At 36.2% G+C, this 13,943-nt stretch overlaps 1 protein-coding gene across 1 annotated transcript in view; it reads left to right on the forward strand.

Annotated features, from left to right (window-relative positions):
* VPS13A (vacuolar protein sorting 13 homolog A) overlaps positions 1–6,428 on the forward strand; it is a 170,891-nt gene extending 164,463 nt beyond the window's left edge. Inside the window, exon 72 of the mRNA XM_037492590.2 lies at positions 705–6,428. Within this exon, the coding sequence (XP_037348487.1) occupies positions 705–755 (51 nt within the window). The 3' untranslated portion in view covers positions 756–6,428. The remainder of the gene's footprint in view (positions 1–704) is intronic.
* Positions 6,429–13,943: the final 7,515 nt, after the last annotated feature.

The following is a 13,943-nucleotide window of genomic DNA, read 5'->3' on the forward strand; positions in this document are numbered from 1 at the left end:
AAAAATACTGAACTCAAATAACTGTTCCTACCAGGTTCCTCTTAAGTTAAAAAAGCACAGATATCTCAACTAGAGTGCTTCATAAAGGGATAATGTCAGTGTCAACTCCAATGCTTTCATCTGTCATACAGGCCCAATAGTAATAGACATAGGTTGAGGTTTACAATTCACTTGGATTTTATTTTTGTGATTTCAAATCCTTTCACAATAGAAACTGTATCATAAGAGGACCTAACTAATGCTTAATAATGTTGCTATGCTACTACCTACTAAATAATTACTTGTAATTATTCCTGCTCAATCAGTAGAATCCTATGTATGGAATTGTGAAGGTTTATGATATAAATTGGCATAGATGGAAGGAATTTTGCATCGTTAATTTTCACACAGTCAGAATTTTTCAGTTCAAGTGCCCAATTACTCTTGTCTCTCAGGATGGTTCATTTTACTTATTCTGAAGATGAACATCCATAACCAAATACCTTAGAAAAATATTATTCCTACTGTTAAATCAAACCCAGTACCATTGTCTCTGTGCCGTCTGGGCCATTTGAGTGACTGATCTCTTATGCAAGATGAATTGTCTCTCAGTATATACATAACTAAACTGGAAAACAAACATCTAGGTTTCCGTTTATTTCATTTTGAGTTTCATTGCAAGTTCACTGAAGTAAACAGATGTTGGTTTATTTCCCTATTAACAGTGGATCCTCACCAAACTAGAAGAAGCAAGAGAACCTTCCCCCAGCCTATGATGGAGAACACTGCCTGAAGACCCACAGCAATAAACCATTACAAATTTCCATCGTGTACCTTCCAAAACTTGTTTGGGAAGTATAGTACAGAAGTAATTTCAAGTACTAAAAAAAAATCAAGTAAAACAGCAATATAATTAAGATATTTCAATTCTTTGGGGATCCCTTTGTTTTTCTAACTTGAATCATGCGTCTGATTAAAATTCTAATTGCATTATAATTTTTCTTTTATCTTAAATATTTGCTCCAGGTGATTATCTGTAGTGGTAAAGAAGTTGCATCTGTTTAGCTTCCGGATGGAGCTAAATTTACTTTTCTTAGTTCATTTTCTAAACTTCTACCATGCTTACTTCAGACTCTCTGAATGAGTGACAGACAAATTATCAAATCAAATATTGCCTCAGTAGTATCAAGTAAAGAACTTTAGTGTTGGTTTCCTTAGAAACTTGGAGTTCTTTTTACAGATAAATATTTTGGTATTATTTTCATTATTTTTTTAATAAAAGCCAGGTTTGAATTAAATGTATACATGACAATGAAATACAGTATTTTTTACATAATACAGATTGAATTCTATTCCCTCAAGTCTCATCTGAAGAAAGGCTTGAAGAAATGAGTATTACCCAAAAAGGGAAAAGCCCCTCTAGAAATTTTGAAGCCTTAGAATAATATTTCCTCAAATAATCTCCTTAGGATCTACTTGTTTTACCTAGGTCATGTTTTGATATGTTGCTAACTTTGAAGGAAAATTCCCAAAGCCTTAACAAAACCAACTTCTTTTCACTGGTAATATGAAATAAACAAAATTGCCAACATCTTAGGTACAATGAGTTATACTTCAGTGAGTTATACTTCAAAAACCCCTTTTACAAGTAAATTTTTGTACCCTACATTCTAAACCAGTAATCTTTCCTGTTGGCAATAGATTGAGAATTTTTGGTAGGCTTTCTCTATAGTTATTAAAGTGAGAATCACGCTTTTGAATGTAAAGCATATCAGATCAAAAACCACGGGCTGCACGTTAGTAGCAATGAAGTTATAGGGTTTTTTTCTTGGTTTTTCCCAAGATTCTTTTACCTTAATATAAAAGGACTTTTCCAAGTGAAAGGGCATGAATATATGAAGAGAATGATAGTGTCTTAGTTCTTGAATAATACAGTGTATTTGATGCATGTTGTATGTTCCACCAAATTATTATAACCTGTCTTTGGAATTGGAGATTATATAGTCAGTGGATGTGAAATTTTCCTCAGGCTTTTCAAATCCTTGCTTTTTCTAAAAGCTAAAATAAACAGCATGCCAGACTTTATTTCTTTTTGACAAAATCTTGCTGCTAAATACCATTGACTTTCCTCTGACTACAAAAACATTATTATCAAGTTTTTTCCAAAATGTTTTTTTCCTTTACTGAACATAAATTGAAAAAGATGATAAATTTCAAATCACATGATGATGTGTTCTTCTATGATGACCTTTGTTAAAGTAACATGTATGTTTTCTGTTTCTGAGCTCCTCCAATTTTGTATACTTTAGAATTAAACCTAATAGTAGATGTAGTGAGGAAATTTTCATCTAATTGTCCTCATCCACAATGTTGCTTTACTGCAGTTTCATCCATGTCATTAACCAGCTACCTCATTACCTACTCAATTTTCATTTTATTCCTAGAAAAAGAACTCATAACTCTGTACCTTCTTCCATCTTGTGTTCCATGATTAAGGATAGAAATTCTCCTAGTATCCTCTGGAAGCCAGCAAGAGTGGGTCTTTTAACAAGTACACATGCCAAGCTAGTGTGCTTTCCTTCCTGTTCTCTATCAATAAGAACATAGAAATATCTTTTCTTTCTTGATCACTCATCTACCCATCAACACCTTTTACCACTTGTTCTGTCTCTAGAGTAGAAGCTACATAAGGAACTGCTCCACAGTCCAAGAGCAGTAGTTTATCAATTGTCTTAATCTAAACAGTATCAGTAGATCACTGGATAGTGTGTGAATCTTTTTAGCATAACATTTTACAATTAAGTATTTGAGTCTATATTCCTCTATTTTTCTTTAAATGTTAGAGTCTAGAATCTTATATTGAAAACAATCATCCTTGAATTATGTTAACTATACTTATGACTCTTAAAACTGCTTGTCTTAGTTATTTGGTAGTTGCTATAGAATGAGGTCCTAAGTATTGTGTTCTTTCTTTCTTTGCATTATTTGTTATAGCCCCAGGCTTTTCATTCTAGCATACCTGGCATGTGATAACTACATCAGAATGTTCTCTGCCAAGTCCCCTTCAGAAAACTATGATCATGAGAACTAGCTGTGATTTCTGCTACAAAAAGAAGCTTGTGAATGCTTCATATTTATAAAATATGTCTGAACCAAAGAGCATGTGCATGTGTCTGATGGTTTCTCTGTTATAGTGTGTGTGTGTTGACTGTTCTGTAATGTTAGCAAGAGCTTGGGCTATTTCCTTCACTCAGTTTAGTGCAGCTGAGATATTCTCTGGTTTCTAGATAATCATTACAGCAGTAGGCTATTCTTCCCTGAGCCTCTTTCCTCCATAATCCAAATCCATTCCTAAATTATCCTGTGGCCTCCAAATATATAAGAAATTTTTCTTTAACTTATATTTGCTATTATAATTATCATTTTTTCTCATAGCAATAGAAGTAATATCTCATATGCATTTAATTCTTCTTTTAGAAATATCATGCTATCTATTGCTGCCCAGTAAATTCACTCAGGGCTGCGTTTTCTGCACCTTATTGAGTCATCATTATTATTACTCATTATTATATAATTATTTAGTCAGTATAGCTGATCTTCAGGCCAATCAAAGGCCCCTGTATTAAAAAGATTGGTACAAGGTAATGGGTTAGCATATCTGCAAGAGCTGAAGGAGGATGCTAAATGCACTGACCATGGAAGTAGCCACTTTGGGCTGAGAGTTTCATGTTCCAGCCAACACAATTCAGAAAAATCTATTTGGGCTCTAGGGCTTTTGCTTTGTACCTTTCCCCAAGATTAACTGAAATCCTCAAGGACAGTGCTTTTCAAGCTGTAAGTCTTAATCAATTAGTAAGTCATGAAATCAGTTTAACAACTCAAGGCCAGCATATTTTAAAAGTGAACTAGTAGAGAAGAAAATATCATAGGTAACAAAGTTAAATATTGTTTACCGAAAATTTTCTTAAGTACTTTATAACTCTGTGTACTGGGTCCCAATATAAAAGGTTATTTCCTGTTGCAACTTGAAGTTTAAAAAAAAAAAAAAGCTTTGAAAATCACTGCTGTATGAGACAGGAGCCATCCAGTGATTGTTGGAACGTTTGGATGGTGTGGAGCTTGACCTTGGATAAGATGCAGCAGACCCACAACTCAGGGAGTCTTCAGATTGTGAGTACCATCTTCTTCTTTTGAGTGAAAAGATAGGATAGCTCCAGTTTTGGTTTATAAGATGTTTTCCTTTCCTGGTTGCATCTGATAGCCTCAGATACCTGTGTATCAGGTTCCACTAATACCAGATATCAGCAAGACTAGAAAAGCTTTAAAAAATTAGATCCACAAACACTACTCAAAGCATGACAGGATATTATTTATGTAGATGTATTTCAATCTTTCTCCCACTAAGCATTTTACTAGTATTGGGACAGAAGTTCACCTTAAGTAAGTTGAATTTGTTCCATCTACCTTCAGTTTGAATCACCATACAGGTGACAGAGGCCCTTAAAAAATGTTGAAATGAATATAGGGCATATTTTTGTAGGGCCAATATACTCATTCTCTGGAGGTGCTATGCAGCTGTCAATGCACTCTAACCGAAAATAATTGGATTGCTTCATTTCTGTAGGATTTAAGTAGAAAATGTAGACAACATGCATGTATTCTTTATACAGGACTTAATACAAAATTTGTTCAGTCTGATTTTCTTTGGTGCTACCCAGTAATTATTACTTAGAGCGCCTTTAACAGATTATGAAAGGGGACCATTCAAATTCCTGATCAATCCTTTGAAATACACTTTTGAAATTACTTATTACTAATACTAATCTAATCAAGGTAACAATCCTTAAAACTTTCATGATTCTTATAATCTGTGTTTTCAAATGTTGACCTGTACACCTATTAGCAGAATTTTTCTTCATGCTTCTTTTCTTTCTGCCACAGTTAGTCTAAATTTTAGTGTTTGTTTCAGGGCTATCCTAAAACAGCCCAGCATTTGGACTGATCAAGATACCGGATTCTACTCTATTACAAACAAAACTTCCTCTTTGTATTTTTAATTGAAACATTTTTACTTTCTCGTTTGTAAAATAAGTTATTCCATGTCATTGTAAAGTTTTACTTTAGAATTACAGATTAAGTCTTTTTTAAAAGCATTATAACATTTTCAAAATAAACAGTACTTTTATTTGTCCAGAGAGCTACCTAGGACATGTAACTTCAAATTTTATAGGTTGATATGAATATATTTTTAAGGTTTTTATTACTTTATACAGATTCAAATTGCTATAGTTTAACAAACTGCTTTGATATGTATCTATCAAATTGAAAAATCCCTGTCACTGAACACATTTCACTTCGTATTACTGCTCTAAAACTTAGTGTGTTCCTTCTGATCTTCTTGTAACAAGAAACCCTGTGAGAGCTTTGTAATAAGTGTAACAATCAAAGCGTAGTTAAATAGAACATGTTGGATATGCCCAACTTTTCTTATTGTGTCATCATAATACAATTGGCTTCCTCAAAGCTCCCAATTTGGGGGTAGAAAAACATTTAAATGAAAATGTAAATTACATTGAAATGTTCTGAGTGTTAATAATTTTATAACCATGCTCAGAAACTTACAGAAATTGTGTCTGGGACTTGTTACAAGGTCAGATAGATTGTTAAACTTTTAATGGTCAGTCTCTGTACATGAATATGTGTATTAATTACATGAATTTTTCAGGGAATGTGCACTTTAAAAATACTCCCTTACTAATTTTTGTAGTGACCAAATAGTCTGCTTCTTTGTCATACATTTTCTTTAGTGAAAATATGGTCTTGATGATAGTTTTTAGAGTATCTTTCTGCTTCACCACAGTAATTCCTTCCCTTTCATGTTTCTTATGCCTCTTCACTGGACTCTTGACTCAATTGCCTGTTACCCAGTCTCTGCCTTCATTTTGTGGATTCTGATAGATAATTTATGAAGACAAATGTTTACAGTAAAATGCTTCCTCTTGAAATTGACTGTAGTCTTTTTTTTCCCCCAGAAAATTGGTTGGCCATTTTGAGTAATGACTAATTTCTTTATAAGTAAGAATTATTTCTTGCTATGGTATAATTAGATTGCTTAGTAAGATGACTGCCCCATGTAACCATGTATACCTTTTCTCAAATAAATTGAGTCAAACAAAATTTCTGATCTTCACTCTGCCTCTCTTTTGTCGGACAGAACTGGAAAGATTACCCATAAGCCTTCCCTCAGCTAGCTCATACCCTCTTTTGGGTCTATATAAGTGTGGTATCAGGTAAGTTGGCCAAGATCCTGATCTTTCAGTCAAAGCAGACAATATCCAGCCCAATATAATCACTGCTGACCAAAAGCTTTGAGTGGTAATATTTAGTGAATTCTTAAGCACCAAGACTACGCCTCTCAACCTTTGGAAACTTCAGATAGCTCACTTCCTCAGTAAACAGTATATTTTGAAAACATTATTACTTAGAGAATTAGTACTAGAAGTACAAAGTTTTCAAACAAAATTCCGCAGTACTTAATTTCCCTGATTACTGATTAGCGTGGGTCCTTTTCATATGCCCATTGGATGTTCAGCAGCAATTCATGACCTTTAGTGTCTGGTGTCCCACCCCCACATCTTCAGAGTTGTCTTGCTTGTTGTTGATGTTTCTAGATATCCTTAAGAGAGATACTTTCCTTTATCTGTTCTCTTGTGCAAAATTGTCTTGGCTATTTCTGGTCCTTTACTGTTCCAGATATATATATATATATATATATATATATATTTTTTTTTTTTTTTTTTTTTTTGGTGGGACCCTCACTGGCAGCCAGGGAATGAACTGGCGCTGCAGAGGCTGTGGGCAGCCTCGCAGCCCAGCGTTCAACCGCTGCGCCACTAGGGGAGGCCCTCCAGATACATTTTTAATACCAGTTTGTCAGGTTCCACCAAAATGGTTGCATTTGCATTCATGTTTTGAGTGTAAGTTAGTTTTTATTTTTTTATTTTATTTTATTTTTAAGATTCATCTCTCTATGTACACAAGAGTGGGGGCACAGGCCAGAGGTATGGGGAGTGAGAGAGAATTCACCAGAGACGGAGAGTGGGGAACAGAATAGGCAGACCAACCGAAATACACTGCTGAGGGGAGCAGCAGGTGAAATCAGGAGAGGTCTGCTGCACCATGTGGGTAGCTCCCTGGTGGGGAATCAAACTGTGCTGCCATGGCTGCAGATTGCCTCATAGGTTGTTTCTCAACCCCTTGCACCATCAGGGAGGCCCTAAGTTAGTTTTTAAAGGCTTGCTGTTGCTGTGACCAGAGACATTAGCTATAAGCATAACTTTTCCAGCATTGATGATATTCTCTTTAATAACTTCATACTCGGAAATGTTCTAATAGTGTAACTGTCCTAAATGATAAGACTTAGTGTCCATACAGGAATGCTGACAAGTTGTTGCATACATATATGTTAACTGGAAATAAGGTCTCAATGACAAAGTGTAATCAAAGTGACGATTCAAATCCAGGAAGCAGTCTGACACATTATATCTTGTGAGAACTGTTCCAATAAGCATAAGTTTGAGTTTAGTTTGCATAGGTAGGAATAATGCGTCAGGGACATTAAGAGAGTAATTATACTTGATAAGTAGGGCTTCTGGCTTGAAGTTGTCCTGACCTAAAGATACGCTGATGCTAGAGGAAGGCAATGCAATATTTAATCTCTTCCCTTCTAAAGAATGCACTCTTCCCTTCTAAAGATGCAAAGTCTGGGCGCCCATTGTTAAATCTTCTATATTGGCTCCTTGGTCATAAGTGGATATGAAAAGACTGTCTTTATCTTCAGGCACCAGGCTCCTGTGTAGGTTAGAGAATGGAGACTGTTCAGACTATAAGTTTGTGATGATGACTTTGCTCTCTTGCATGCTAGACCAGGGGTGGGAGGGTGTGATGTTCCCAGAATATTTGACAATATTTTCGCATATGTCACTAGTCTCAATTCAATTTGTAGACTGATTGGAGGTAAGAAGTATAATGTTACCCTTAAATCCCTAAGTGATGTGTACATGTGGGCATTTATATGTGTGTGCACACCATCAAGTAAAAAGCAGAAATAATTATCCTGGACTTTTAATTTGAAGCACTTGCACTTCCCAGGGACTGTGCTTCTGCTTTACTGAACCATTACTAAGGGAACTAACAGATGATAGATCTATCAACCTACCAGATGATAGATACAGACTTACCTCAAAAAGATGAAAGGGAGCAGAATATGCCACTCCAAAATCATTCTTTGCCATAGAATGATTTTGAGCTGCTTATGTTTAAGAAACACCAGATTCAGGAAAAGCTCTGAAAATGGGATAGAACTTACCCCTGCCAAAGGGAAATGTACATTTATAAGGAAAATCTCCATTTTCTCCCTTTGTGTACCAGGAAGAGAAGAGTAACTCTAAATCACAAGAAACACTCATTAGTGAAGACAGCACCCAACTTTAGTAGTGGAACAACCTTACCCTAGTTTACTGTGACATTTTCCCCCAATCCAAAATCTTATGTCTTTAAAACTATTTTAGAAATTGTATTGAAGGTGATAACTTAAGCCATTTTGGGGAATTGACTCAGTTTTCCTAGGTATCTAATATATAGAAAGTATAAATATTACACTTAAGTTTATCATGTTAATCTTTTTATTACAGAGGGATCTCGTCCAAGTACCTGGAGAAAAAAATCCTCTTTCCTCTCCTACAGCTTGGCAGTCCACAACACTGAGACACCATCCCTAGTCTGGAGTCTGTGGACAGTATCCTGGAAGACTGGCAGAAACCAGTAAAGGGTAATCATTCTAATCAAAGTCTGCTCTCCCTGATGTCTGTCTGGAGTGCCCAGACATGTGAGGTGAAGGGAAAAATTTCACTTCGACCCTTCCTTCCCAAAACTAGATTAGCAGGAGAAAATACCTGTGTAAATCAGTTCCTTGGATCTAACAACTGCAGTGCAAAGATTTTTGTTATGAGCGCTCTTGTCTTCTGTTGATCCTGTTCCTCCTAGAGAAGGGCATTGTTTTCTGTTGTCTCTGTCATCTGTCATGAGGCAGAGAATCATAGGCCAGTTGAGGTATTCCTTAATTTGTTATATGTCTTATAAGCTCCACTTTGTGACCAATGAGAATACTCTTTCTCTGGTCTCTGCAAGCAGGAAGATGAAAGTATCAGCTTGTATCCGATAGCCAGGCAGCCAAATAGTCCAGGGAACCTGAGACATGGAGTGATCAGCATTCTCTGTCCAGCCATGCCAATTCTCAAGCAAGTTTGTCTTAAGGGTCCCAGTTCATAAGAGGTCTTTGCCATCTCATCACTGCTGGGAAAGTCTCACATGGCAGTGCCCACCTGGTATCATAGATTAGTGGCTGTGTGACTGACAATGTCTTGTATTCCTGTCCGAAACTGGAGACATTTTCACAATCCCCTTCTTATTGTGTGTGACAATGAAGGTCTTTGCTTATGGCTAACTCTGGAAGTGAACTTTCTGTATTTTGCACCTGCTTTGGGCTCACATCTTACGCACTAAGCCAAAATGGTTTGAGTCATTACTGAGATAAATGTACCATTGAAGCTCCTATTCATCTGTGGCCAGATGGTAGCCTTTGAATTTGGAAGACTTTTATATCTGAGAAATTTTTTAGCTCTCATTCTAGAATTTGTCTTATTTGTACCTATGGAGTGATAATATTGAAAAGAGTGTTAGGGTTCAGTGTAAGTGTGCAGGGTCCTTGGGTCTGGCTGAGAATGAATTTGGCAGAGTCTCCCATAGCAGCAGGTGGCCATTTTATTAAAGAAAAATAGATGCCTGCATAGACACAGACAGGTAAATAGCTGCATTTTCCCAGAGCATAGGGCGTTATTGCATACCATTATTTTATGGGATTTCATGCCCTGGTTTCAGGTTGAGGTGATTTCTGAAAGACCAATATTCCTTTCTGCTCCCACTTCTGGTTCTTGACTTTGTGAAAACTTCCATCCTAAATTTTCTACTCTAACCTTCTATCAAAGACACACAGAAGTTTGACGTCTAGCCTTTAGATGGAATCACAGCCCTTTAAACCCTCACTTTCAAAAGATCCATATTTTGAAAGGATTTAAAAAAGATCAATGTACAGTCACAGCCCTACTCAGAGATGAACTTGATTGACTGTAGGGGGTCTTCTTCACACTCATGATTATAATGCAGTGGTTGTCAGACAAACCAAATGGCCCCCTCACATAGGAAATGACCAGAATTTCTCTGAGGCCATCTATGACAATGATCAGGAAATGGATTACGTGAGACTGATATTCAGGTGCTGATAGAACAGTAGTAGAGCCTTTCTCCCCTAAAGAGAATTCACCCAAGGTTGAATTATATACTCAAAAAGGAGATCACTTGAAGGCATTTTTTTGAATGCCTTGTATAGACTTTACAAAGACATACCACATTAAACCCTGAGACTCCGGAGTATAGGAATATTTTGCTTCCCATCTTAGTTGGAATGGAAATCTTCTCAATATAAATAAATAAATTGAAGATAATATAGTTGGAAGGATGGGGGATCCTGATATTCAGGTTCACCAATTCCTTCAGAATTTTTATAAAACCATAAATGCAACCTGAGATGCAATATGAAGTCTACCTATCCCACAGCCACCTCTGTTCATCCCAAGGTGCTTGTTAAGTATTGTAAAAGATTGGGACATTAGAATCAGAATTGTCTGCACTTAAGGAAAAACTTAACGTAGTGCTTACCCTGCTCCTCTGATAACAGGTGAATTTCCCCAAAGGATCTGGGGATCCGTGCTTTCCAGGTATAAACTTTCTACTCACATATTTTCTAGGACCTGAGAAACATTTCTTTGAAATGCAAACTTTAGGGAGGATAATTTTCATCAGAAGGAAAAGGAGGTATTTGGAAACTAGGTACAGGAGGTGTCTTCTCCACAAATAATGATTTTAAAATGTTTTAACCATCTGAGTAAATACATTTAATTCATACCTTCTGCCAGAAATACCACTTGTATCCAAATATTCTTGTGTGAACTAATGAGTTTTTTCTTACTATACCTGATTTATTGTTAACTTTTAGAACCATACCTATAAGGTCACATTGTGTATGAATGTTTATGTATGTCTATGTATGTATGTTGTAGATGTGTGATTTTTTTCTACTTCCAGATGATACTGCCAGTTAATTTGTAAAAGAGTTCTATTTAATCAACTTAAAAATAACCATTAATGTGAATTAAATGTATTTAGATTCTCAAAAATATAAAAACCCAAATGTTTCAAGTTCATGTGATCTGAGAAAATATTTAGTAAATAAAAGCTAGTTTCAGTTAATTAGGAGTATTTTCAGAGTTGTCAGCATTGTATGTAATACAGACATAACTTTTGCTTTACCTGGGTTTATTTTTTTTTAACTTTTAAAAATTTATTTATTTATGGATACAAGAGCTGGGGCACAGGCCAGAGTTGTTGGGGGTTAGGGGTTGAAAAGATTCACCAGAGACAGAGTGGGGAGCAGAACAGGCAGATCTACTGAAATACACTGCTGAGGGGAGTAGCGGGTGAGACAGGAGAGGTCTGCTGCGCCATATGGGTCAGCTCCCTGGCCTGGATGGAGCTCGCCCATAGCTTCATAGTGCTGAGATTTAACCTCCTGTACCACCAGAGAGGCCCTACCTGGGTTTATTAATCAAATAAGTTCATGTTATCTGTTGGCAAGAAAAATAATCTAGAATAATATAATGGCAAACTTTAATATCTCATAAAAGTTTCCAGAGTGATCTAAATGATTGTTAAAAACACGTGAATTTAAACAGATATATGTGGAATGAATGCTTGTAATGAACCTTTCTATAATGATGAAGTTTTGTAACATATGCCTAGTCTGAAATATTTTTTCAAAGATTTCAAATAGCTTCCAGAAATATTTTCAGTAACTTGAAGCCTTAACAATTTGCTAAGTTAAATGATAAACAGATCATTTCCAAAGAAGATAAACAGAGACTTTACTGGTTATCAGTTTAAATGGAGGCTTTTTCTTATAGAGAAACTAAATGTATTTGGGTCTGTTAATAAACATTCATTATATCACATTGAAAATTGTGCTATGAAGAAGCACACACACCTAGAAATTAACTGTATTCATAAGTTTGCCAATCTGCAAATTGTACGTAACACAAATCATAATTGTTTAGTTTCACTTTAGTTTCAAGGGTTCAGAATACTAATATATAATTAAAATTACTCAAAATATGCAAAAGAAAGCAAAATGTTTTTGGCTAAGAAAAGGTGTGCTGCATATTAAGAAAACTAGCAACAACAAATGTTGGGGCGGATGTGAAGAGAAAGGAACTCTCCTGCACTGCTGGTGGGAGTGCAAACTGGTCCAACCACTATGGAAAGCTGTGTGGAGATTCCTCAACCTACTAAAGGTAGAGCTTCCATATGATCCAGCAATTCCACTCCTAGGTATTTACCCAAAGGACACAGAAGCATCAATTCCAAAGAGCACCTGCACCCCTATGTTTATAGCAGCACACTTTACGATAGCTAAGCTTTGGAAACAACCCAAATGCCTAAAAATAGATGACTGGATCAAGAAGATGTGGTACATATACACCATGGAATATTAGGATTCAAAAAAGATAAACACATGCAATTTGCAGCAACATGGATGGAGCTGGAGGGATCATGCTCAGCGAAATAAGCCAGAAAGACAAAGAAAAATACCGAATGGTCTCACTCATAACAGGAATCTAGAAAACCTAAATAAGAGACCAGGAAAAAGAATATAAGAAAGAAAAAAATCAAAATCAACAAACAACTATGAATCAGAGACACACTTGGGGGTGGGGAGGCGGGGAAAGGATGGATTGAGGTCTAAATCAGTGGGTTGCAATTGTATGGGGAATATAAAAATAAAAAAAGAAATTATAAAAGAAAAGGTGTGCTGTATGGAGACACATTTTTGTTATGGAAAGAGTAATTTTGTCCCAAAGTAGAGCAGCTTGTTTTAGAAATAGGAAAGAGGACAACAAAGAAAGTCATAAGTGAGAAAGAGACCTTCTTTACTTCAGCTGGCTAAATGGAATGAATTGAAGGGTTTAGAGAAAATATGCTTATGTAAAACTCAAATTTAATTCTCTTCTATCTGCTAAAAGGACAAAGTTTTCTTAGATTCTCAGTCTGCTCCTGATAAAAGATTTTGAGAAGTTTTTTTTTGCGTAATCTGCCTAGAGAGCAGTAATCTGTTTTACTAAAATAATTTTCTAAGCTTCACGTCATTTTCATCATCGGATCTTTCCTTGCCTTGGGAAAGCTGAGCCCTCTTGATATTAATAGCTGAGTTTTGCACACAACCATGCAGCCTTCTGTATTTGCCTTAACTTTTGTATTGTTATTTTTTTTTTTTTAAGATTTATGTATTTATACAAGAACTGGGGTACAGGCCAGATGCGTGGGAGGGTGAGAGAATTCACCAGAGATAGAGAGGGGAACAGAATAGGCAGACTGACTGAAATACACTGCTGAGGGGAGCAGCAGGCAAGACAGGAGAGGTCTACTGCTGTGGGAATCTCGCCGGCCTGCGGGGATTGAACCCGTGCTGCAGTGGCTGTGGACAGCTTCACAGTGTGGCGCTCAACCACCTGTGCCACCAGGGACGCCCTTTTCTATTGTTATTTTGCTTTAATCGGTAATTATGTATCGATTTATAATGGTGTGTGGTCCTCGTAGTAGGGGTCCCAAAACTTTTTATGTTTCTTACAAAATTCCAAAAATTAAAATCTAAATGAAGTCATTTTGACCTTAGATTAGCTTGTAGGTATTCCAGGAGCCTCCTGGAACATCTTGAGATGTGTTCTCTCTGTAAAGATATTAACTAAGAAGGCTTTTTGATGTGTTAAATTACCTGGGAAATATTGGCAAAGAAG

Source organism: Talpa occidentalis, unplaced genomic scaffold, assembly GCF_014898055.3.
Source record: "Talpa occidentalis isolate TD23 unplaced genomic scaffold, MPIMG_talOcc4v2.1 talOcc4.7, whole genome shotgun sequence".
NCBI classification, from domain to species: domain Eukaryota; kingdom Metazoa; phylum Chordata; class Mammalia; order Eulipotyphla; family Talpidae; genus Talpa; species Talpa occidentalis.